The sequence below is a fragment of the Melospiza melodia genome, chromosome 1 (assembly GCF_035770615.1).
Source record: "Melospiza melodia melodia isolate bMelMel2 chromosome 1, bMelMel2.pri, whole genome shotgun sequence".
Lineage (NCBI taxonomy): Eukaryota > Metazoa > Chordata > Aves > Passeriformes > Passerellidae > Melospiza > Melospiza melodia.
The window spans coordinates 90,763,044-90,789,386 of NC_086194.1; the positions used below are offsets into that span (position 1 = coordinate 90,763,044).

General features: G+C 38.2%; 1 protein-coding gene across 1 annotated transcript in view; it reads right to left on the reverse strand.

Moving 5' to 3' along the window:
- The window catches only part of GMDS (GDP-mannose 4,6-dehydratase), a 409,268-nt gene that overhangs the window by 222,973 nt on the left and 159,952 nt on the right, over window positions 1-26,343 (reverse strand). The window contains exon 7 of the mRNA XM_063161557.1: window positions 3,089-3,216. Within this exon, the coding sequence (XP_063017627.1) occupies window positions 3,089-3,216 (128 nt within the window). The remainder of the gene's footprint in view (window positions 1-3,088; window positions 3,217-26,343) is intronic.

The window sequence follows — 26,343 nt, forward strand, 5'->3', positions numbered from 1 at the left end:
CAGCAACAATTTCTGCCAATATGTTAAGAATTACTAATTTTAGGTTAAAATTTATAATCCCACACCAAACATTTTCAATGCTTACATTTTTCTATTCTGTTCTCTTCAAACACTGAATGGAATCCTTTCTTTCCAGTGAGTTGGACTTCCCAGTTTTCATTCACCAGCACAATGCTGCTGTACCCTGCTGCAGGTGGCAGTTCAAGTGCCAGGTCAAAATCCTGATCAAATACATTTTCCAACTATTTTCTACTGATATGTTTAAACCATGTTTAAACCCCAGATTTCTGAATCATTTGCTACCAAACTACCCTCAACCCATCCCTCAGTGGGCACCTACATGCCTCAGTGCAGGTAAATGCTTCCATGCTTTACTGTGCACAAAGGAGGTTGCCCAAAACCACAGTGGCAGTCAAATGAACTCATATAATCAAAGCTCGAGAGTCATGAATTCTGCTTGTGCTGTGTGACCATCAGATGTTCTCAAGTCCAACACATACAGGATACTGTTTCTCCATGAAGTCAATGGCTTGGCTCATAAACTTTGTGAGATCAGGAATTGACCCATAATATTTCATAAAACAACAAAAAGGAATGTATTTATGGTTTTATTATTATCCCTAATAAGGAAATAAGAAGAAAGGAAACACAGTACATGGTCTAGTCTATATGCACATGTGTTACTTGTATTAATATCTATGGGATTTAAAGCTACATATGGAGAGGATAAGATATATCCCTATGTGTTCAGCCATATGCTTAAGGAAGCTCCCAAAATGCTTGTAAATATGATCATGCTTTCTAACATATTATGCATTTATTTGAACAATGTTAAATCTCTAAGCCCTACTTTCCAGTCCATTAAAGCCTCAAATAATAGTTTATTTCCAGTTTAAAGTTACCCTATTTTTTACCCATTAGAAGGCTGCCTGTAACCATATTTCCACAATACTCAGGGAATTAGAGAATTGATAATAACTCTCCCATCATCTGAAGGGATGATATCTCTCTGGGATGAGAAATACTCAAGATGAACTATATTTTAGCAAGGAATTCTTTCCAGAAGATTTTGGGACAGGCCCAAGATGTGTAGCTAAAAGCCTGGAATGCTACTTGCACAAAAAACCATGTGTTCGTGCCATAGACCTCAGACAACTACATTCTTTCTGGAGGCCAAAGGCCTTGAAAGCTATTCATCCTTCTGGATTTACTTGTTGATTTTTAAGGGTTGAATGATAGCCTCAACAGGCAGAGGGAGCTGGGCCTGTTCAGCCTCAAGAAGAGAGGGGATGAATGTCATCAGTGTTTATCTGTATTGGAGTGTCAAAAGGACAAATCCAGGCTCTTGGTGTGCCAAGCAACAGGACAAGAGGCAAAAAAAAGCAACTGACACACAGGAAGTTCCACCTGAATATGAGAAGAACTTCTTTACAGTGCAGGTGACTGAGCACTGCAACAGATTTCCCAGAAAGATTGTGGAGTTGCCCTTACTGGAGATATGCAAGAACTGTCTGGACACAATTCTGTTCAATGATCTCTAGGATGATCCTGCCTGAGCAGGAAGGTTGGACCAGATTTGCTGTGGTACCTTCCAACCTGACCCATTCTGTGATTCTGTGAACACAGGACAAGGGTCTAACCCAGAAGGCACAAGGGAGGTATTTAGGATTTCCCTTAGAGAAGACTTTAGGATTCATCCCATGATTTATGACCTAGTGTAATTTCTGTTGGAATGTCATAGCTGAAGTCTTTATGAAATATCCAATGGATGTTAACAAATCATATTCATTATTTTCATGCGACTGATCATTTTATTTGACTTACCTTTTACTTCTTTTCGGTTGAGGCTTGGTGATCACTCATGATCATCCTTTTATGCATTAAAAAGATGACTGGGATGGTTTACTGGTTTAACTACTTCAACCAATGTTGTAGCCACAAACATAAAACCATAGCCATGGAGGCACAGTCATTACACTCATGATGCTTTTGACATCTCACACACAAACGCAGCACAGAACCTAACACAACTTCATTTGGCTGCCAAAAATCACCTTCTTCACTTGCTTGATGTAACCCTTTTGATACCAAGGCAGTATGGCTGTTTACCTTTTCTAATGTCATCCAGGACATCAGTTTAGAGAAGCATTATGATTTTGTTTTCTTGCTCTTTTTGATTGTAAAGAAGATTCGAGAGCTCAGCTTTTACTCAACCTTTAAAGTCTCAATTTATGATAAAAATCAAGACTTTTGCCCACTGAGATACTTCTTACTTTGTAATATAGGAAACCAAAACAAACAGTCGTCATCTTTTTAAACTACATCAATGAATGGTGAAGTCAAATCCGGTTTCCCAGCAAGGAATTATTAAAAGACAGAAATAGTCCAATGACCACAGGAAATCTTTAAGCACCAAAATGGGGACAAAAATCTCCTGGGGAAAAGACAATATTTCCTACATGGTCATTCATGTCTCCTTGTAATACAATACAGGGGCATTGTTTGTTTGTCTGCTTAAGTAGATGGGTAGAATAAAATTAGAAACAAATCCTGACTACAGACATTTCAAACACCAAGTGCAGGCTTATGTGTTCCAATACCTGCCATCACAACTATCTTGTGATGCTTCTTTATAACATATAACCAAAGAGGGCTTTGATCATTGATACAGGCCTAATTTTTGCCTTACTAAAAAAAGGTCACCAACCTCCAGCAGCATCTTTCATTTCAGGTGATTCTGCATCTTGCTGAAATCAAGTCATTTTATCAGTCATAAAATTTGTCAAAAGAATTGAAGAAACACTCTAAAATAGAACCACGTTGTAGTCAGACCCCTTCCCCAGGAATTCAGGCAAGGAATGTAAACCCAAAGATTTATTTTTCTGTTCAGGTCATGCCTGGGGTAGACTGCTGTGTTACTAAATTCCCTAATCTGAAGTCAAGAGCAAGACAAAGTTAACAGACCTCAATAGGCAAAAAAAAAAAAAAAAAAATCTTGAGATAGCCCTCTGTGGACCATAACCTGAAGTTACAGCAATAAGCATTATCCCCTCCACAGAGATGATTCAGAAAAAATCCCACAGCTTACCTCAACGTAGTCCCTGGCGTGGCCCCAGTCTCTCTTAGCATCCAGATTGCCCAGGCTGAAGCAGTCCAGCTGCCCAAGGTGAATCTTGGCTACCGAGCGGCTGATCTTCCGAGTGACAAAGTTAGCCCCTGGAGGAGAAATAAAGGGTAGTGTCAGCATTGTCACAGGGGCAGATAGCTCTGGAGACACCTCGTGCAGCTCAGCACGTGGCACTTTCAGCCCCCACTCACTCCCCTTGCACCACACAGACCCACGCCATCTTTTATCATTTGAGCAGGCTAGGAAGCTTCCAGGGCAAGTGTCACATTAGTTGCACTTTCACAGCAAACATCTTTCTTTGTGGGACTTCTTAAGCATTCCTAATTTGCTGCCTCAGTATTCACTCCAGGCATTAAGCCAAAGAAAATCATTTGGAATGTCAGTTCTTAAACATAAAATGCAAAAGGTTACATAAAGAAGACAGACATCTTAGACCACCCTCAAGTTTTTCTGTTTCAGTTTCTTTTTTCATTTTTAATTTATTTTTTCAAGGAATGCAACTATCTAAATAAATGTGTTTATTAATAAAAAAATTGAGATAATGCAAATACTATGTATTCTCCAAGGAACTACAATGGCCAAATGCATTATACTTTTCTAGTTTTTGGGGATTCTTAGTCCTGCAGATTCAGTTAGATCATGAAATTGTGATTACAACTTTTTCAGTAGAAGACTGTATTTTATTTTACTATATTTCAGTATTTTGGAAAATTTGTGTACCCATTTCTGCTTCCAGTGGAGTTGCTCTAAACAATTTTTTTTGGTTACTTATTTTCAGACTGATTTTCAGATTATGGTGGCTGTGTTTCTAAAAGGTGGTCACAGTCTCCTCAAAAGCAGAGGGATTTGAATTTAGACCAGGAGTTTAGGCCCATTGGCATTTGCACACTAATGAGCCACAAAAATTAAAATTACATGCCTTTTTAATAGCTAAAACCAGATATGATTAAATGGTGACAGATGATACCTCCTCCAAATGAAAAACAGGAGACTTAGTGAAAATGTCTGTAGTTGTAAAGTGTTTTTAGCAAATTTCTAAAGTCTCAAAAGTGTAGCTTATACATTCAGTGCATACATGTAGTTTTTTTCATTATGAAACTCTGCTCTTTAGATACACATCTCAGTATGTTCTGTTTCCTGTCAATCAAACAGAAGGTTGCAGCATTATTAAACAACATTAAGTGTCTTTTTCACATTACTGGTTTTTCCCGTAATGCCAATAGCACCATACTACTTTTCTGTATCAATTGACTCTACTAAAAGTAAAAAAAAAAGCACACCTGTAAGAATCATGTGGAATGAAGAACTTAAATTAAAGTCAGACCTTACCACAGGATTAAGATAGAATTTTAAATTTTCATCAACCACTGAACTAATTGCAATTCCAGTTATTAGCCATTTATATATCCTAATATATCATCAATTTGCACCTGTTCTTTAAAAGATGAAAATCATATAATTTCCATATCCCCTGAAAAAGGTGTTTGTATATAAATTAAGTTTCCTAAACAGTGTGATTTGCAAACTTTCAGAAACAAGATATACTCCATAGTCTTTTTCAAAGCAAATTCCTCAAGAGTTGGCCGGTACCAGCACTGTGACTCTGCTATTTGAACTTCTGAAAGCCAAGTACTGGGGTTCTCCTGCTCCTGGCTGGACAGGCTTACAGCAGGAGTGGAGTTCTGGCTTAACAGAAGCAGTGACAGAGTCTTTTTGGCTTAGCAAGACTGGTACCTCTCCAAAGATTGTTTCTATTTTTAACTTACCAAAATGCTTTGAGACCTTCTCACAGATTATTGCTAATTAATTAAAACCAGATTCAACCAATGGCTAAAACTTACTAGGACTAGCTCTGAAACCTTCTGCACCAAAATTATTTCAGTTAGGATTTTTATTCAGCAAATAACAGCTGAAGGAACAGGTTTCTTTCTGGAATAAAGTAGATGTTTTAAAGTTCCAGGCTGCAACTGAGTAATAAAGAAAACTGACTGCTTTCAACACTACATTCCCATTTGTAGCAAAAGCAATGAGAGTTCTAGTCACCATCTGCATTAAAACAAGTTTTACTGTCAACCTGCACAACTAATGAATGTCAACTCCCCTTTTGGAGCAAATGCTTCCTCAGCATTACAAAAAAAAAGCAAAAAAAAAAAAAAGCAGCACATTAGGTTGTGTGAGAGAAAAACTTTTATGCTATCAATTTAACTTTAATTGTATAAAAGATACACACAATAAAGAGCTGATTTGCCTAGCAGAGCACAACAAATACTAATAACTGCTGTCCTCTTGAAGAGACACTGTTAACTAGAGAGAAACAATCTTCAAAGATATTCTCCAAGAAAAATCAGAATATTCCTCAAAAGGCTGAACTGAAAAACTAGAGAGCACCACAATGAAAAAATGAAAACCTTAATTTTCCAGAGATATTCTAGTAAGGTTTCCACTAAATAATACCAACCCTCTTCTTGGAAATGCCTCAGCATTAAAGCTGTGGAAGAAAACTATGCTACTGTTCATTCTGAGAAATGCAATTAGAAATTTTTTTCATGCACCCAAGGACTGAATGGCACATTTCAGAAGCATTTAAATGATATGGTTCATAAATAATGTTTAAGTACTTATTCCTTTCAAACAGAGTATCTTAAAATATCCCATTACACTCTGTATTTGATTCCATGCCATTAAATGCACATCATAACTAGAATTTAGGCTGGTGCCCGCTGGAGTCATACAAAGTTGTTAAGACTATGTCAGCATTTCCACTAAAAAGCCCTGTCCTAGAGGTTTGCAATTTGGCTATGACATTGCTTTGGTCTGAAATTTAGCAGAAGGAATGTCTTTTTCCTCGGGACTGATTCTATCTAAAAGGTCCAGGAAAAACGCTGCACATGCATTTGTATAACTGAATACAAAGGACCTTTTGAGGCACAGAAATGGTTAGCTTCCTTCTTCATCAGGAGGTAGTGAAGACTTGCTAATGTTGAACACACAAGAGCGTTTTTCTCCACAAAATAGCCACTCAGTGCCAGGAAGAGTATCATCAGAGCTGCTGGTGTGCTAACCTTTTTGTTGTTTTTCATTGGATCAAGGTGATGCAGCCGCTAAAATGCCACCAGTTATCACAGGCAAATAAAGCCTAATTTGTTATTCTACTAACCTTGCTAATTCACCTGGAACTGTGTTGGTGATAGTGGCAGAAGCTACCTTAGACTGGTGGGAAAGAGAGATGTCAGAGTCCCATATTTGTCTCCTAGCTCTGCACTGCTCCCTCAGTTCAGAGAGGTTTTATAAAACACAGCTCATTGCTCACACCCAGTACAAATAAACGTGGACTGTTAAAAACTCGGTTACATGGTTGATGAATTTTGACTTATTTGAACACCTTTTCAAAATTTGTGGGTGGCAAATGTCTGGGAGCTCACTTTCCTGCAGGAACCCTGAGGAGAGTCATTCTTGCTGTTGGTAGGGCCAAGCATGCTGGGCTAACTGCCTTGCGTAGTTATCTATGCAGCAAATACATCAAAACCATGATGGGCCACATTATGCTCTGGTTTGCATTGTGATTGGCAGCACTGGAATCGCTGCAATGAAGCATTAAAGATGTGGCCAGGCAGAAGAGATATGGCCAGACCTAGCAGAGGATGCTTGGGTGTGACATTTCAGCTGTTCCAAGCAGGTCTACTCAAGAGGAGGTCTGACAAGTTCTTACATTTTAAAAGGGGACTTTAACAACAGTTTTCATGATATTAACAGCTCTTTCAGGAACACTGGGTATTAGCTTAGATTTGTTTTCAAAACCCAAGCCATCCCTTTGAGATCGTTCACATTCCAATAGGAACCATACGGTCTGATTTACAAACCTGATTTACCCTAGAAAGGATTTAAAGCAAGGATTCCTCATCAAGCAGACCTATCTGTAAAACATATAACTCGTCGCCAAACCACTGCAGGAACAATACTACAATGAAAAGAAATAGCAGAGATATAATGCAATAGCTTTTCTCTCCAGCCCAGACCTGTCACCCCATTGTGCTGCCTGGCTCAGGGTGGAAAACAGGTCATTCCTTCCAGAAAGATGCTGCCTACATCTGGCAAAGATGCAATTTTGAAAGCTGGACACATCTCTCATTAATACACATTGAAAACTATTGTTTAGAAGGCATGGTCTTAGTGCACCTACAGTTCCAATGCTGGATTGCCCCAAGACAGAAAAAAAAAAATTCTTAGTCCCTGGATCAGCACCCCGTTCCTTTTACAACACTGGGGTTCCAGCCTTTGTGAGTCATCAGGGAACTGCCTGTTTTAAATAGGAGTTTTTCTCTGGATACTGTGGTTTAGAAGAGGCAACCAAATGGACGAAGAAGCTTTAAGAACCACTATTGTACCATCTGTTTCTTTTCAAGAACCCTCATTTTCCAAGTTCTCAAGACTGCATACAAAAACCAACTAATGATAAAACTGTGGTCTAAGGAAAACGGCTCTCCCTGTAAAACTAGCTGTTGAATGCCTAAGAAAATCCATTATTAATCCTTGCAATATGATAGAATGATAATCAATCTTACAGAATTCAATAGCAGTCCTTATCTATCAAATGAGATGCAGTCCTAGAAAAATCTACCAAGTTCTTGTAACACCTTTTTTCTTCATTTTGCATAAAATATGATTAAAAAGTTTCTGCCTCTGAAGATACTGACACAAGAAAAAGGTTGAAACTCTGCAGTTTTTTTCCTCCAAGTTTTTGCAGTTCTGGCATAGATTCTACTGGAAGCCTAACATGTTCAAACACATTGTGTACCCAGCAACTCTACTAACCCAGAGAAACATATTTCTTTTAACATACATGTGTTGTAAATGATACATTTAATGAGATCATTAAAATGTTTTGATTGCCTGAAAATTCACATTGCTCATCATTTCCATTCTATAAGAACCTTTTCATTTTTTTGTAACAAGGTGTAATGAAAAAAAAGCAACACCAGATCTTCTAAGAAAAGAAGACTTAAAACTCTTTACACTGATGAAAATCAATAACAATTATTCCAAAGCAAATGGATTTATTGTCATTGTAAACCAGATGAAGAATCAAGTTATATATCTTTAAATTAACCTTCCATATTTTGAGTTTAAACAGAATTTTAAACTGTTTCTTGATCAAAACCACTGATACAGTATTGCAGTTTGGTAAAAGCAGTAGAGCAGTTACTTAATATATTTTAAACAGTGGTGCATTTAAATTGTGAATCCATGCACAATTTAAAATAATTAATTGTTTTCACAACAATAATTACACAAAGTAGAAACATCACTGTTTAGAAATAAAGAGAAAATCATGGCTAAAAGTGACTTTTTTTCTTCTGCTTGTCATCAATTTTTACTCAGCAAATACAGCTACATTTGGATGAGCTTGCCATAAAGTCCACAATCAGATTTTTGCAAAATGAAATATATATGAAATAAGTGTGATATGATTCATAAGCAATTCCTTGTAAAGTCATGCATGGGAAACATCTTCCTGACTGGAGCAATAAATCATTTTATTTCCTGAAACATGAGATATAGTGCTTTAATCCTTTCATTTTAATCCTGTATAGCATGGCTGGAAATACTTTTTTCATCATAATATGTTCAATCATTTTCTCTGTTCTTTAAAATTTTAAAAGTAGCTTATGGCAGTGGTTTTCTCCGATTTTTTTAATATGTTTTCAATGTTTTCAAATATTTTCAGTTTACATATCCCAAGCTATTTTCCAATGGTCATGTATCTTTCTCTTAACAGGAAATTTTACTGATAATAGTATTTTCAAAGAGGTTATTCTTCATCAATTCCCTGGGAAACAATTAGGTAACAAAAAAATCTGCAGATCCCAGACTGAAAGCAGTGGTCCAGTAACACGAGGATAAATTTGTCTCTCTTTATCAAGTGACTTGGAAATGTGTGATTTAAATAAAGTTATGTGATAGTAATTCCTTCAAATACTGCTAACAAAGGCATCAATCAGCATATAAAATGAATTATTTTGTTTAATAATATATTGATATTATAACATATATGACATTATAACCTTTAAAATACCAAATTGCACTAATTCTCCTTAGTTCCATTTTCCATTAGCACACCAGTTTTCAACAGAAATGTGGCACCAATTCTTTGGGTGCCCATTGTTGAGATAATGGAAGATGCACTACTAAAATACTTCAATATTTCAAAAATGAGGAGGTTAAGGCAGAAAGATAAAGGCATTGAGAGGTGGGAATCAGCAGGGGAGGGCAGGACAGTGGAGGGGGCTGATGCTCTCCAACCCCAGAACTCCTCTGCCCCTGCCATCCACTTGCACATAGAACATTTGGACAGCTGAGGGCAACAGCTGAGGTCATGGAACTACGCATGGAGGGAACACAAATTATTGCCTTTTAAAATGTGAGCGGAGAATGAGAGCGAGAGACAGCCTTGTGAGGAACAACAAGGTACAGAAATGTGGAGGGAGCACAGAGAGTAGGAAATTTTTTCTTTTTCCCAGTGGGTGAAAAGAGAGAACAAAGCCTGCTTCAGGGGACAACTAGTAAGCTCTGTAAAAAGTAGGGGACACAGGAGTAGGGGAAGAGACCTACCGACCACCACCCAAGGACGAGAACCTGAGGAGGTGTTTGCCACAGCCCAGGCCACGCTCCCCAGTGACTCAGTGGTGCTAACCCTCCACTGGGCATCTGTCATCAGGGCTTTAGACTGCTCATGACTGTGCTGCATACAAACAGATAGAGGTTTCCACCTCTCAAAAAAACAATGACAGGATCATTTCTATGGCTACACCACAGCAGCAGTTCTGTAAAGTGACTGTGAAAAAATGATGTTTGATTAGCAGACAATGTGCATGTGTAGGGTGTAACACAAAGCTATTAGATTTCACAATTAAAATACCACTGTTGAGGAATAATTACACTTCTTGGATCTATCATATGGGGTTGTTCAAAGGACAGGCTGATATACCAGCAATAATGGTTAGCTAAAAAGTGCTATTTTAGTATATTTCCTCCATATAATTTTTCTTAAATTAAAATATTTTCCCCTCAGGAACTGTACACTGAACAGGAAAAGGTGAGGCATCAAAGATTCTTATAAAGGAAAACCCAAACATTAATACTGAAAACAATATGTAAAAGTGTTATTCCTGTTCCCAAGTTTATGTTGCTAATGGCGCTTACATAAACAGAGCAACGTTTTGCTTACAGAAAACTTAACCTTTTGCTCCAAAATGTTCACTTTGGTTTTTTTAATCGCAGTTCATATACACTACATTGTAAAACAAAGGTAGATTTCTTTAGCCACTCTGATTTTCTAACATTCATTGAAGCTGTGTTTTTAAAATTGTACAGTGAAGGTTATTGAATTAAACCTCTAATTTCAGCTGTCACAGAATTACACAAGCCCTTGCATGTGTGAGCTGTGGGTAAACATGAGTGTGCTTGCCCATCAGTACAGACTCTTTACATTGTTAAAGCTTGTGTAAACAATTTTAGTTAAGTACATGCTTTGCTTAATTTGTGCTACAATAGCTAGAACTGTATGGAACCAAAAGGAAAATCCAGCACTTGTACAAAATGGAATTGTCCTGCCGTCTTAGGCAGCTTGCACAAAACCCCATGATTTTAACTTCCCTTGTTTAATGGCTATCAGAGTCCAGACATCTGTGCTCTTAAATTTAACACTCCTTTCCTTTTCTCCCTGTTGTTCCCCTCCTCCATCCTCTCAGCAACCAGTAGCACATCAAAAAAGTTGCTGTTTGACGGTTCAAGCTGAGACGTTCAGCCTTTACCCTCGCACTCTCTTGAGATGAAGCAGGCAAGGCTTTTAATCTTACCTGCTGACACATGACTGACTAATACAGTTTCTTGGACCTTCTGACCTCTGAGGGACTAAATCTGGCTGGTCTCTCAACCTCTCCAGGTGGCTGGGACATCAGTTTGCGGTGGGTCATGATGTAAACAAAGTTTTGCACGGGTTTTCCATGACTTTCTGTGCACCCATAATTCTCTTAACTTTTAATGTGCAAATTTCTTGAGTATAAAACGTATCATTTCACTTCAAGTCAGCGGGAAAAAGAATTTTCCTTTACTTTTGCTGTAGGTTAAAGACTGTAACAAGAGCTAACCTTGAAACCAGTCACGGCGGCAAATTTGCTGAGTCAGTGCTGATGTATTTTCTTGGAGAAAGAGAAATGGTCTGGCTACAGCCAAGCAGCTTATTTGAAACTGCCTCCCACACAAACTAATAAAGCAGTGCTAGACGGGTTTGACACTTATACAGCATAACTCAAGATGTTCCTAATCCATGTGCCTCCCTTTGGAGCTTTGTTGCTCAACAATTTTTCTCCTAGGACTTCCTTCTGGTTAGCTTTGCAACAGCGGTAGTCCTTGAGGCACCCTTTAAGTCCTCAATACATTATTTGATAAATGTGTTTCGATTTTACTAAACCACCATTTGAACAGCAGTCCTGGAATCACCAAGAGGGGGTTCTGAAACACAGCTGAATCATTTTTTCAGGGAGTTGGAAACTGCTGAGGGGAAAGAGGTCACCAAGAAGTAACAAGGCGAGGGCCAGTGATAACTGAAGGGAAGCAAAAAAAAAAAGAAATCTCAGCTTCTGCAAATACAGTAGGCACATTTTCTTCTAGTACAAGGTACATAAAATGCAAGGTGCTACATTTCCTTTCATCTTCCATGTTATAAATAGTTGGATTCTCAGCTAGGATGCGGTGAGAAATACATCTCCAACAGCACTGATGATCCCAACAAGTCAATATACATATCACCACTTGCAAAGTTCTACAGTTTCAAGTACAAGGATGAAATCTTCCAGCTACAGACACCCTCTCAGACTCATAACAAACTAATCAAGTAAACACCTGGTTCAGATATTAAGAGCCAAAAAAAAAAAACCTTCACAGTGTGTGCATGCAGAAAAGCTGGTGTGCAACCCAGGGCATGAGATCAGCTCATGGTGCTCTCAGCCTACTCTCCCTGTCCCTGCTGTCCCCATTTCCCAAGCTCTGCTCCTGCACAGGGACAAGTGGTTCTGCTGAAGATGGAGCAAGACAATGCTGGAAGTCATTATTTTGGATAAAACCAAAGTAACAACCCTGAAATGTAGTATTTTAACAAAAATCTCTGTAAAAAAAAGGCTTGATTGATTGTGTGGAGCAGGGGGAACCCAACCCTCAAGTAAGCCCCCAAGGCCTAAAAGTTTAATAATAGAATGGGGTGAAAAGGCGGAGACACAATGACAGTACACCAGGAAGACTGCAAGCCAACAAAGACAGCATGTCCCTTCTGGTCCAAAGGACTTGGCCATGTTTGGTCTAGCTGTGTTGACCTCCTCTATTCAGAAAGCCAATAAAAACATTATTTCACCTAGCTGTAGTTACTGCTGGTTGCTTAAACTTCCCATAAAATCTATGTCCTTACTGCAGCACAGGATGTGATCACTCTCAGAGGACCCTGAAGTTAAGCAAGGGTGCTGCAGCTTCCACACCCAAGCTCCAAACTGGAAATGCCACCAGACAGAGAGGCAGCTCTCCCACAGGCAGAAAGGGTATGTCAGGAGGTTGCATAAAAACCATTGCTGAGAGCGAACTCCCCTCTGGGACAAAGCCTGGGCATGTTGCTAATTTTCACTCTAAAATGAATAAAGGACCAAAACAAGAAAGGGACCCTTATTTAGTGACAAAATATTTTGAACATAATCATTGAGTAAAATTCTAACAGCTTTTTGAAATGTTCACACATTTCAATGAATATTCCTTTTTACTAATGTTGCCACTGAAACTGAATCCCACTCCTGAATTCTTTCTCTGTGGGAATAGAGTTTCTCTAGTGTAATTAATAATATAAATAAATACACAGCTATAAACACAGAGAACTCAGCTTTCTGGCAAGATAAATTGGTGCAGTTTGGCTGAAGTCAGATTACTTAAATTTACAAAGAAGAGGACAAACTTAAACATACCACCATTAACATGTCCAATCACCACAAAAGTTTTGCACAAGAAAATATGAAACAAAACCTTTGGAAAGTGATTCAATGGTAAAAAAACCAGAGTGTCTATATAATACATCCATTTACCACCATTCAGCTTGTAATGCTCACTACTGTTTTAATAACAGTATTTTTAAGAACACTTCTTCCTTTGTGGACTCCTGAAATTCATTGTTATCCTGTTTTTGTGATATTTCCCATTTAAGTTAGTTTATACTTCCTCTAGGAACACAAGAGGCAGTCAGATCACCTGCTGTTCTGAGATGTCTACAATGCTTGAACACAATGGGGTGAAACCAGGACAGAAAGTTAGCCCAATTCTGAATTTCCTGGCTTTGTGTTTTTAGTGGGACCTTTCACATCATTTTTATATCCCCATAGGTAGCTGTGCCTGCACTCAGAAAAACACACATGCTCTCTACATACTCCAGACAAAGCTGTAAATTTTAGCACCAAAAGCTAAGATTACATGTTTTACTCTTGTTTCTGAATGCACAATGATACAGTTTTACAGAACATCTCCAGATATCATACTGTAAGCTTTTTCCTAATAGATAGCCCCCTGTCTGGAGACCAGACGTGCTCTGAGAGTAAAAATTGCTGTCTCGTGAGAAATGAAGTAGGCAAGGATCCTATGGAGCCTGAAGCTAACCAAAGGTAAAGAACTTCAGAGAAAGAAATTATAGATGCACAGTTCAGTCAGATTAATGCTGTACCAGGAAATGAACATAAGCCTGGTTCTTGTGCAGATTCTGAAAGGGTGCTCAGAAAGTCACTTAAATTCACATTCTCATTTAGTCACTGACACAAATTCCTCTATGTGCTCGTTGCCAAGGCTCAAAGTGGAAATAGATGAGATTTTTATTCTGAACATGAACTAATCAATCAAGCAATGATTCTTTTGGTTTTTCATGCCTTAATGTCACGTCCGAACCCCAAATGAAGGTAACATGCCAAAATTTTACAAGAATTTGAGAAAGTTAAGTATCTTGCTATTTGTGAAACAATGAGACCCTGGAAGAGTCAAAAAGGGATGAAACCACTCAATAGAGTAAATAAATATGCTGTGAAAGAATGTTTTTCTTGTTCTCTGCCCACCATTCCACCTTCCCTCACCCCAAGACAACATCTAGTCATTCCAGTGAAAACTCTCCATCCCATGAAAGGAATAAGGAAGAGGGAACCTGTGGGGAGAAAAACCAAAAGTGCAAACAACGGCTTTATCAAAACATATAGGCACAAGTTTAAGTTTGTGGAGGCACTCCTCATTCATTCATTACACAGTTTATGAGCCAATCAAGTTTGCAAAGCTCCTTTTACCCTCCTTTCATAGTTTTCAGGACATACTCATATGTACCTAATTTTTTTATGCCCACACTAGGGTGAGGAAGACTTCAGCAGCTGTAGCCACAGAACCCTTAAATTTTTTGCTTCAGTCTAGAACACACTTCCAAAACTGGACAAAACTGAACTTTACATAGTTTCCCAAAGCACACTAAAGAGTTCATTTCTCAAAGGGCAGTTTATTGACAGGCTTGAGGAGCAGAGAGGGAAATCACTGAAATTTAACCCTGAACCCCACGTGAACCCAGGGACTGGGGCTGCATATTTTCCACTGTCCTGCCATCTGCTGCTTCACTGCACATGGTAATCTTTGGCAACCCCACTGAGTGCTGCCGGGGCTATGGCTCTGTTCAGACAGGGTGTAGAAAGAAAAGACACTGAGAATGTCATGGCTGACTGACCAGACCACTGAGATCAGAGAGATTATGCCTCATTTGCTCACCAAGCCCTGCCAAAAGCAACACCATTTAACTGCAGGTACTCAAAACCCAAAAGGCCTGTTTAAAGGAAAAGTAGGCTAAAAAAGAGGACCATTCATAACCTGCATTTGTTTGGGGCACTGTAGCTACGACCTTTTGGCAATTACTCATGAGGGTTTTAAAAGAAAGTCTGCAGTGCCCAGCATTTCAGGTACAAGTGGTATCTGGCAGAAAGTATCATACCCAATTTACAGGACACACCAACCTGGGAGATGACTCAAGGCAGGAGTAAACGAAAGGAACCTAATAGCCCAGTGAACAGAGAAAAAAACATAGTTGTTATTTTAAAACAGCTACAGTCTGTTTATCTCTTGGCTGTGAAATGCTGCACAGTATGGGACTGTAAGGGTTTGGTACTTATATGCATAACCTTCATATGTCATCTCATGACAGGGGACCTCCCTTGAGCCAAAGCCAAATCCACATTTGTTCCCCAGAGCACCCCCACTAGGCTCCAGATGCAGCAGGCAAGGAATCAGCTCTCAAACTGATTTCCTCTGACCATGCTCTTCTGTGTAAGGGCCCCCAACCCTTCCAGTGATTAAATATCAAAAGTGTACACACAGATTTACTGACTTTCAAAATGATGACCCTAAAAGGTAAGGAATATTTCAGAAGTATCTTAGAACTGCTAAGGTATATTTTGTTGGACCTGCAAGAAAATTACTGTAGCATACAGAGTTACTGTAGGATTTTTGAGTCTTATCATGCTGACAACAAACACCTGTTATTAATGTAGCTCTCTCCCTCATCCTCCCTGCTTCTGCCAGAAAAACTAGAAATAAAGATGTAACTCTATATATGTGTCTATAACAACATCCTGCCCTATTTCTTCAATCAAATAACTGATCTTGGAAATGATAGTGTCTTCTCTTCTATCTGTTTAGGAAAGAAAAGCACTTTGATAAGACAAACTTCTCCAGGGGCTGCAGAACTATGGTTGGCAGACATCAGGCTTGACACATGTTCTTTTAATTGCAAAGGGACACTACAAAATTGTCCTCTGATGTGGAATAGACAATCACTGTCACCCTTTCTTCTTTCCTGCTGCTCTACTGCCTCCACTCTGTCTGCCTCACAGGGAGATCAGGAAAGAGACAGAAAAAACCCATGTAAGAGAAGAGGAACAGGCATCTTTTCCCCACTTCCAGCTGTGCTGGAGCCAACAGGCTCTGTTGTTTTGCTGATTCCAGGACACTCGCATCTTATTTGATCCCTGCTTGACAGAAGTGCACAGCAAACGTGGAATGGCTTGCAGACTTCCAGAGGGAGCTTCTGAAACCCTTAGACTCTTCCTTCCAAGACAGGGCCCTTCTTTCTGAGAGCTGGAGTCAAAGAACCTTGCTACCAACCTCCGATTAGTAAGCAAGACAGGAGCAATGTGGTAAAATGAGTAAGGCAAAAAGATCACACATGCTTTCCACTGTATTTTTCTTTTGATTCAAACACATATCTTGCAAAAGAGAGGGTTTGAAGTAGTAAGCTACCCACTAACACTCTCAGTTTTAACTTCTCTGCTGCTAAGCCCTGCTGAATCAGAGCTCCCGCTCCCACTCTCCCTCTTGACTCATAACCTCAGTGACAGCCACGAAGCTGGGCAGGGACACTTTATAAAATGTACTAAATGAAGCAACTTTCAATAATAACAAGGACTGGCAGGTAGCCATGTTAGAGGAGGAAAGACCTAGTAGGAATGTCCTGCAGCACAAAAGTCTCTGTTGTTCTCATTACTGCAGAGGAAGAAAATCTCTTTAAACGCTTTTGATTCAAATGATCATTTGACAGAAACAACGGATGAGACAAATGGCTGTAAAACAAGGCAATTGGATTTCCTACTGCTACAATATCTTACTTGGCTCCCATGACACAATTTCTCTGTTATTCTGCCTTGCCGTGGTAAAGTAAACTTACAGGCTACCCAGAAAACAGATGAGTGTAATCAGTCCTTTATAAATTATATCCCTTCACTCAAAGAAAGCAAATAACTTTGCCTGCTCTATAATAACTGTTTCTAATACTTCATTTATTCTTTAAGTTGTTTATAAAACACTTCAAGAGAGGTCAAGATGAGAGGGCAACAATAATTGGAGATTAAGGAGACTCTCTAAGTATTTTGCACCTGTGAGTAAACACTTTGGTAATTATTATGATGAGAGATAGATCTACTAAAAAACCCCCACAGCTTATTTATGATTTTCTTGGACATGCATGTCACTTCATCTGAGAGGGAGCCCCATCTTTTCCAGGGCTATTTCAATTCAAATTTAAGCAGCTGCACATATGTCTTATGTCATGTGACTGGCAAGTCAACAACAACAGATTTAACCTCATCTCCTATGGAAGTAACCTAGAGAAATAATGAGCCAAGGGTAAGTGATATTCTCATGAAGATTTTTCCAAGTCTCCTGAAAAAGCAGGGAGTTTCCTCCCCAGACACACATATGTTAAAGCCCACAGAGTTAAGAACAAGCAGAACTGAGCCTGAAAGACAGAAATGTGAATTAACATGCAGGACTGGTGTTCAGGTAGAGCTTCAGAAGGGACTTTCTAACAAAAAAGGGATATCATGTCCTTTTGCAGTCTCTGTGGCATGGTTCTGCGCACTCTGGTTTTTGTTCTTGCTACGTCCACACACAGCACTGGCAGTGGTCATGGCAGCATTCTGGAAATGGGACTGGAATAAACTCTGTAACACCATCTCTTGAGCTGCTGAACGTCACAATTGTGCAGATACCTAATGCAGCTGAACTCCAACATATCAATTAATACTAATCCCCACTTTAAAAGTATATATGGATAAAATTATATTAGATCTTTAAACACTCAACCCATTGTCTCTCTTAAAATAGTTACAATTTAGCTTGTCAGGAAAAAAACCCCTGCTTCTTAGTAATTTTTCTGTGCAGCCTAGAAGAGGTTGGTAAAGAAACCACTAATGTCCTCTAATCTCTCTAAGCAACTTAAAAGAGAACCCAAAACAAGAAAAATAAAACCCTCCTGAAAAAGAAAAAACAATAAAATTCTGAGTAATTATACAGAAATAATAAACTTAAGCATGAAAAAAACATTTTCTGAGGAATTTAAAAGTGGCCAGAGTTATAAACATACTGGCGTATGAAAATAAAATTAAATTTCTAAGTTATTCTTTAGAGTTTCATTGAAATTCAGTAAACAGTACTTGATTCAAGACAAAGTACTCTCTTTATCCATTTTATATGATAAGGTTATAAAAATGCAGATTCAAAACTCAGATTTTATATCATCCCCCTTCTTTCTTTTAAACCCATTTCCTTGATCTCCTCAAAGATAGACTCACGTAGATCTAGACAAAAACAGAAGCCCTCTCCAAACTGCTTCAGCCTAATACCAAACCAATACAGATTATTTCCATATAAAATGGTAACTGAACCACAGCTGTTACCAAATTCTTTGTTTTTCCTAATGCAGAATCGAACCAAGAAGAAAATACCTGATCATTGGATCAGAATAATTAACAGAGAATTTTCGGAGGAAGTTCCCCAACCACCCGAATTTTCATTTAAAATTTTTTCAGCTTGAACTTATTCAGAATAACAAGGCAGATAAATAATAACTGATCTGGCAAAACTGAACAGACTCATAAGAGTCAGAGTCTAAGAAAAATCAGATCCAAACCAAACAATTTTCATGCTGTTTTACTTGGGGGTTTTTTAAGCTGTTGGGATTTTTCAAGCACCACAAGTTCCGGAAACACAAATCTCTACAAGAAACATGATTTTTCTCTCATTTTAAAAATGAATTCTATTAACCTTAGCAGCGTCTCCCACAAACTTTATTGTAGATTAAAATGGAAATGAGGCTAAACTAACATTTCAAGATAGCTGCCATCTACATCAGTACATAGTTGGGAAGTTCTGCTTTAGAAGTAGAGAATTATAAGGCTCTCTTAAAACTATTAATATTATGTTTATATCTTGAAAGCTCTCGGTGAAGCATCTTTAAAATATATAAGACTCCCAGGGCTTTGAAAAATCTGAATGGTCTTGTCACTAAACAGCAGGTTTGAAAATTAGATAAAGGCAACAGAAATCTTATTAAAAATTAACTTAGTTCATCATGTGGCTGTATAAGTATTTCTTTCCTCACAGGCTACAGAAAAATAGCATTTCTGCTAATCCTTGAGGATTTCAAATTTTTTGCATTTTAGTAGTCTCAAGGAAAAGCATATTTTAAAAAGTGTTAAATCACTCAGATTTTGTTTACTGAGTCCCAAGCCTTTTCTTTTAAATATTAAATGATCTGATTTTAACCAGTAGATACAACATTGAGTTTGATCGAACCCTCACGCACATTATCAGTTAGGAAAATTTTGATTTATTCTTTTACAGAAAATTTTACTGGACACACAAATTCTTTCACCAGACTTTCATGTACAGGCAGCCACTTTCAAGCATCATCCACACACTCACACACATATATAATTTTGGGAAAAAATGAATGAACATTCCCTGATGACTCTGTGGGTTTCTTCACGGGTGTTGATGCCTGGCTATCACTGTCTACAAATGTGATGGTAAACCAGATGATATCATCCCACCACCAAACCCTCAACGAACCTGTAGAACCAAAGCAACAGGAGACACTTAACTTACTTGCAAGTAGACCAGAGTTGTGCAATAACTGCAGCACACTAATGAAATCAAACCCAGAATTGCTTCATGCCATGATTTCAAAACAAAGAGCTTCTTTAAGTGCAATTTAAGATTATGATGCTTTTCTCAAGAAAAGCATCATCATGAGACATAGCGAAAATTTAATAATGACCTGTTATTCACTGGCTTACACTTTTCTGACACCGTTTTGGCAACAGACATTGGATTCACCAGCACAAAAAAAACTGTTTCCAGTTCTTTAGTAACACCAGCACTTTCAGAACTAGGTAGCAAAGGTAGCATTTGCCTACTGCTTTTACATGAAGTCAAGCTTTCAAGTTCCCAGCCTTAGTTACTGTTACACCAATCTTGCCCTGTTTTTCATAATTATTGCAAGATCTGCTGGCACCATGAAATGTGCTAAAAATAAAACAATTGTATATGTGCTACACTCTTTTTTTAAACTTTTTTTGGTGCAAATCTCAAACAGCACACACAGTTTTCAGCAAAATTCAGATGATTCAAATCACTACCTGGAAGCTGCAGCACATCTGGACAGGTTACAGCTCAGGGCACAGAGCAGCTATTCAGAAAAGGAGAAGCACACCCACTATTTAATTTTAGACCATACAAAAGGCAGAGATTTGTCCATAACACAGGAGTTGGGATGCTTTACCCCGCTAGAGCATGAGCATAAGTCAAACTACTAACACCATTCCATCCCATTCCCCAATTTTCCCTAAAGGGTCAGGACTTGAGAAGAGGAAGACACATTCTGAAAAACACGTGAAAATTAGCAATCACTGGCCTGATTTTCAACGGTAGATACATGCAACACTTATGAAAACAAACAGCAGGGGAATAAAAAAGGAGTATTTGCATGATGCCTGTTGTGGTCACAGGGTTGACTTTAAATTCAATTGCACTTCCGTATAAATGTTTAAAATGAAGTACAATACTGGTGCCATACTAAAAGAACAAAGTTTTTAAGACCATGGATAATTTCCAATTCACTCTGTTTTCAAGAATTGCATAAAATTTGGGAAGTAAGAACTTTTCCTGACCTTAGGAAGTGCACAGTGTCTCCATTTATCTTGAAGCAGTGCAGTAATGGTAACAAAAGATCTTGGTGGTTATTTTTACAGTCTGCAGCAAATAGAAACTCAGTGTGAGAGCACAGAGCATAGGACACAAGTGCCCCTAATGGATGCACACACACCTACCAATGACTCAGAATGTGGGCATGAGGTGGGGCTGGGAAGGGAAAAGTGTCAGCAAGAAAGCACAAATAAGATTTATAACATAAAAAGAAACTATTTCAAAATTTTTAAAAAGGAAAATGAAGGTAAAATATTTCTGAGTGTTACTGATGTTGTTGTCATGTGTTCTGGATTTGTCTTAAATCCAAAATGAGCTCTAGATTTTTGCAGATTCACATTGCCTACATCTGGAATTACTATAGGATTTTGTAAAGTTTTCAGTCCACCTACTGATGATTATTGATGAAATGAATAAACACCTTAAATCTCTTTCAATGTAAGGATTGTAATATAAATGAGGAGAAAATAAAAAGGATGTAAACTGAAGGCCTTAGTTGCTTTACTGGATAATTCTTTACTACCTAGAATTCTATTCACATATAATATAATGAAATCAAGGACTTGACTTCAAAAATAAAAATTCATCAGTATTCCTCCAGCATTTCTAAAGCAGTGCTTCTCAAACTCCCATGTCCTAGGGCAAAAAATTCAGAGAAAGCAGAGAATTCGTGATACTGTATTCTCTCTCTTGGCTTGGGTTTGAATTGTTTTCCTGTACCAATGAGCAACCCTGAAGGGTTTCATGGGAAATCTGCTAAGTCTCTGTCTTAACAGCTATCATTCTATAGCGGTGAGATACAATGCAGATCAAAATACGCAACTGATATTGCAACATCTAAATGGCATCGGGTATCTGATTTTATTACAATGCTTTGGGCCATAGCTTTCATTTGCCAATCATTGCCTAACAATTAAGTAGAACATAATTAAATTTTAAGAGTCTAAGAAAGGTAAATCCTTGAAAAGGAAATATTTTAACATGGTTGGCAAGGTGTGCAAACATCCACTGTGTGGGAAACACGTGTGGCTGACAGTACAGACACTGCTATAACACCTTGTAACAGAGGTTAAAATCTGTTCAAAAATACTTGCAATTAGATGAATAAAACTGGCAGAAATCAGCAGTCTGCCAGCTGTTGGGATTTTCAGCTATTTCAGCGACAACAGAATATTCTTATAAATGTAAAACTTCTGTGCATTCCCAGAAAGTACATAAAGCATGTAATGGTCAAAGTCAAACTACCTGCACATGCAATGTTTGTCTGTGTGGTTGTGCTTCTTATTTTTAAACACATTTCTAGGAACTGGAAGTGAACCACTTACTCAAATCAGGACACAGAAAGAAAATTGTTTCTAAGTTCAAACCAAGCTCTGACTAATCTTCTCTCAGATAAAGTAGATTACCTTCCTACAACTGCTATAAAATCCCATTGCATGGTGAATCTTAGCAGAGGTGACATCCAATGACACTGTATTTCTCACTTATTTGTTTTTAATGAACCCTGCTAACTTTGTAGAGGAATAACCAGTTGACATTTCCTTCTGTAGTGTTTTTTGAACCAGTAATGGTGAAACTGTTTTATTGTGAATTAGTCTCTCCTGTTCAGTCTCCTGTATCAGAAATGCCTCAGTGGGTTGATTTCAAATAACTTTCTGAAACAACATGCACTTTCAATAGATTTACTTTTATTTAATTTTTTTTAATTATGCATGACTACATAGAGGGAATTGTCAACCTTTTGGAGAGCTATTTTAGGGAAAACAGGATGCACACTGCTGCGAAAATGTTTCAGATACTAAGATGAGCCAGTCACACCATGCCTACAATTTGTGAGTATGACCAGGCTTTCAAGTTTCTGCACCTGTGAGATGATGCCCAAAACTTGAAGGTTGTGGATTGAGGCCTACAGAGAAACATACTTAACATCTTTGCAGGGATACCCAGGACTCTGAAGATGAGCTGTAAGCAGTTTCTGATGGTTTTTACTTCATAGTCTCGGGGGGACACTGATGTTGGATTACACAGCAGGAAGAAGGCAAAGCAGTACACTAATATATCACATGAAAAATTTATATATTTGACAGAATTGTAATAATAGTAAGACCCAGGTCTTCAGAATCTTAAGATATTAATATGTCAATAATGACTAAAATATTAAACATTCATTACTTACCAAATATCAACAATGTAAGATAGATTCATTTATGCAACATCCATTGCAACAATGATGGGAACTTTGCCCTTTGTGTGATTTTTTTCTTTTCCTTTCTTGCCTCTATTTCAGAATTCAGTCATATTTAATGAACCACAACAGAACAAAATAATCATGTGGATGCAACTGTGAGCAAAAACGGCTCAAGGAATTTTTTAAAAAAGTAAGAAATACAGAAGAGGTTGGCCGTGGCTGAGTCCCTACATCTGGGAAAACTGTATCCTGCAGTATGCTCTCTTGTCCTGGCCTCTGGGTACCCCTGAACTATGACTTCAGCATGCATCCAAAGGAGGTGTTGTTCCCCAGATAAAGTGGTTTCCTTCAGAGAGGATCTCACAAGCAGCAGCTTGGACTGCATTCCCACAGAGCCCTGGCATGGACAGGCAGTGCGCTGGCGTTGCATCATTTGGGCATGGTCTCCTACCCATCAGCTCCCGAGATCTGAGATGACCACACTCTATCTGTTCTCTCTCCTAGACTCTCTCCTCTTGTTCCAGCAATGGGGTAAGTTGGCTAAATAGACTTCTGGCTGAAACCAGTTCTGTTCTTCTGACCTTCTGCAAACTCCACATTCACTTTAAGCTAGTTTATAAAATGCAAGGTGTAAATCTCACAGTTCTTGCTTGTATTTCACTTCATGTTCTCATTTATGCAAACATAAGAACAGCACAATGGTCACATTTTCCGTTGTGTTTTGCCTGGGAAAAAAAAATGTAACAAAGGGGAAAAAATTGAGGAGAAGGCATGTAAAACATTATTTCTCAAAATCCTGCTACATGTTTGTGTATTAATGAAGGCATAAGAACACTACAGGTGAGATACATAGTCTGCCCCTCCATTTCCTATTTTGGACTTTCATAAATTTCCCAGCACTTTATTTCAAAGCTTTTGGTTGATATTTAATTAGAGAAAACAAAGTCTGCAAGTTTTATATCTTGAGAAATGTTAAGAATTACTTGGTCAAGCTTTCTAAATTTAACAGCTTTGAAATTTTGTAAATTGTGGAGATACTCTGCCTTTTTTTTTACATTAAAAAAAAAGTTGAACTCAATCAAGGAAGATAGCAAAACTTGTAATCTACTTTTTTCTCAACACAGTATAAGCCACAAGGGAGCATATGATTTAATGATGAAAAGATGCTTCTGATAAGATAATGATTTGCTCAAGGAGAGATCTGAGTTGTGAATGCAGCTGTTCCAAAAAATCTAAACCCACAGGCAAGAAATTACTTATTTTCTGTACAAGCTATATCCATAACTACTCAGATAAACTGGTGGCAAACCCCAGAAAAGTACATCAGATAGAGAGGTGAATAATCAGGGCTACTTTGAGATTGAAAAGGAAAAAAAAAAAAAGAGGTGGTAAAGATTACCACAAACTATTGTTTCAAAGACTGAATCAAAAAGATTTTGGTAGTCAGACTGTTCCACGCAGTATCTTACTTCATCAGTTAGTCACTTTAGAAAAATATCTTTTTATATCCTGATTCAGTTCATGTACATGATTATTTCATTCCCATGTGTGACAAGTTGTATAGCACTGACCTGGATGGCCAAAACTAAGGGCATGCACAAATGGTCTCACCCTCCAGTTCTTATTTCAGATGTCTGGTGCTGCTTTTAAAACATAGTTTAATGAAGGGGAATCCACTCATATTTTGGTGTGGTTGCACTACTTTCACATCTTAGTGTTGGCTAGCACTAGGAAAGTGGCACTAGAAACATAAGGTTTATATGGCTTGTTAGCACCATAAGAACGAGACAAAAAATCTCCACATATTTTCATATGCTCTGATCTGTATTAATTGGTCAGTAGCATGTTCAACATCATCATAATTAACTAAATTTACTTATCTTGTAACATCAGATCTTTTTCAAGGGGAAAACACATGCACTTAAGTAAAACAAAGGAAAGGTATTACCTGAAAATTTTCTGATATTACAGACAATATTGCTGCATATGCATTTGTGCAAGTAGACTGTAGTGCCCACATTTACCCCCAGTGATGTCTGACTGCATGTAGATAAGGGAACACCTGCATGGATCACTTAGCAGGATCAGTCTTGCAGCAGAGAGAAAAAGGCAGTAAGAATGCATGTCTCCAGGACACTGCATGCTTTCTCTGTTGAAACATGCAAACTAAAAAGCATGAAATGATCTTGGCTGCTCTATAGCACACAAATGTCTGAGTAAGTCCTTTTACATTGGCCATGGTACCTTGCCATCAAGTTTTCAATGTGCAAGGCAGATGATCCTGATGACACCAGCCAGCCTGTGTGCTTCCCATGCAGCAAGGAGCAGGAAAGCCACAAGCAACACTCTGCTGACTTTTTCTATTGAGATATTCTCATGGGTTTGGAAATTTTGCATTAAATGGATGTAGTTTTGCACTAAAATTTTACACACTTATGTCTTTCACAGGCTTCAACTTTCCAAAAAAGCACCAGAAAAGCCCTTAGTATTTCTAATGGTACTAGGTTGACCAAGCTTCTCTTGCACTGAAAGTGTTTTAAGAGATTAGTCTCCAACCACAGACATGAGAAAAGGAAATCTGGCAGATGTTGACTACATCTCTATACACTAGATGCGGAAGAGCAGCTGCTACAGTAGGAATTGCACAGTTTTCTTGTGAAAGTCAGTGGCAGATGTCACCATCTGCTTCTGCCTTCTCTATGAAATAGAAGCAAAAAGGAGACTAAAAGCTGATTACAAAAAAAAAAAAGGTAACAACAAAAACCATAACATCAAAAGGCACACAGGCATATTTACAGTGAGTAGGGTAAACCCTTACCCCCCCTTCTCTCTGGCAAACCTGAGACCCAGATGCACAATAAAAGCAAAGAATGCTCCCCATTCTATTTAAGAAATGATTTCATTTTAATCTTACTACATGTACTTTGACAACATTCAGCCTGCAATCTAATACCTAGCCATTTCTACCCTGGCTGAAAGAGATCACAGAAATGAGCAGTTGTATCCTTTCCCTCTGGCTATACAGCAATGGTCTGATGACAACTGCTTTACCAGAGCTGGTATCAGACACACAAAAATTCCCTACTGAATGATCTACGCAATGAGGTCATGTGTGGAGGCAAAGTATTACTTAGGGGAAAAAACCCAACAAAAACCAAACAAAACTTTTGTTGCATTGTGTCAGGAAACATGCTGTACATGTTTATACATCTTGGCAGATTAAGATCAGATGAGGCAAGCAGTGAAGTGGTTAACCAAATCAGAAAATTATCTTAGACATCCAAAGGTACATCTTGTAAACCTGAGACAACTTCTTACACAGAACTGAAGTTACTGACAACAGTAAGGGCTTGTCTGGGACGAAACAAATGACACTGACAACAAGCAGTTTGCTTTCCCACTCAGAAAATGAGCTATTAGTGAGATCCAGAGCTCAACAAAAGAA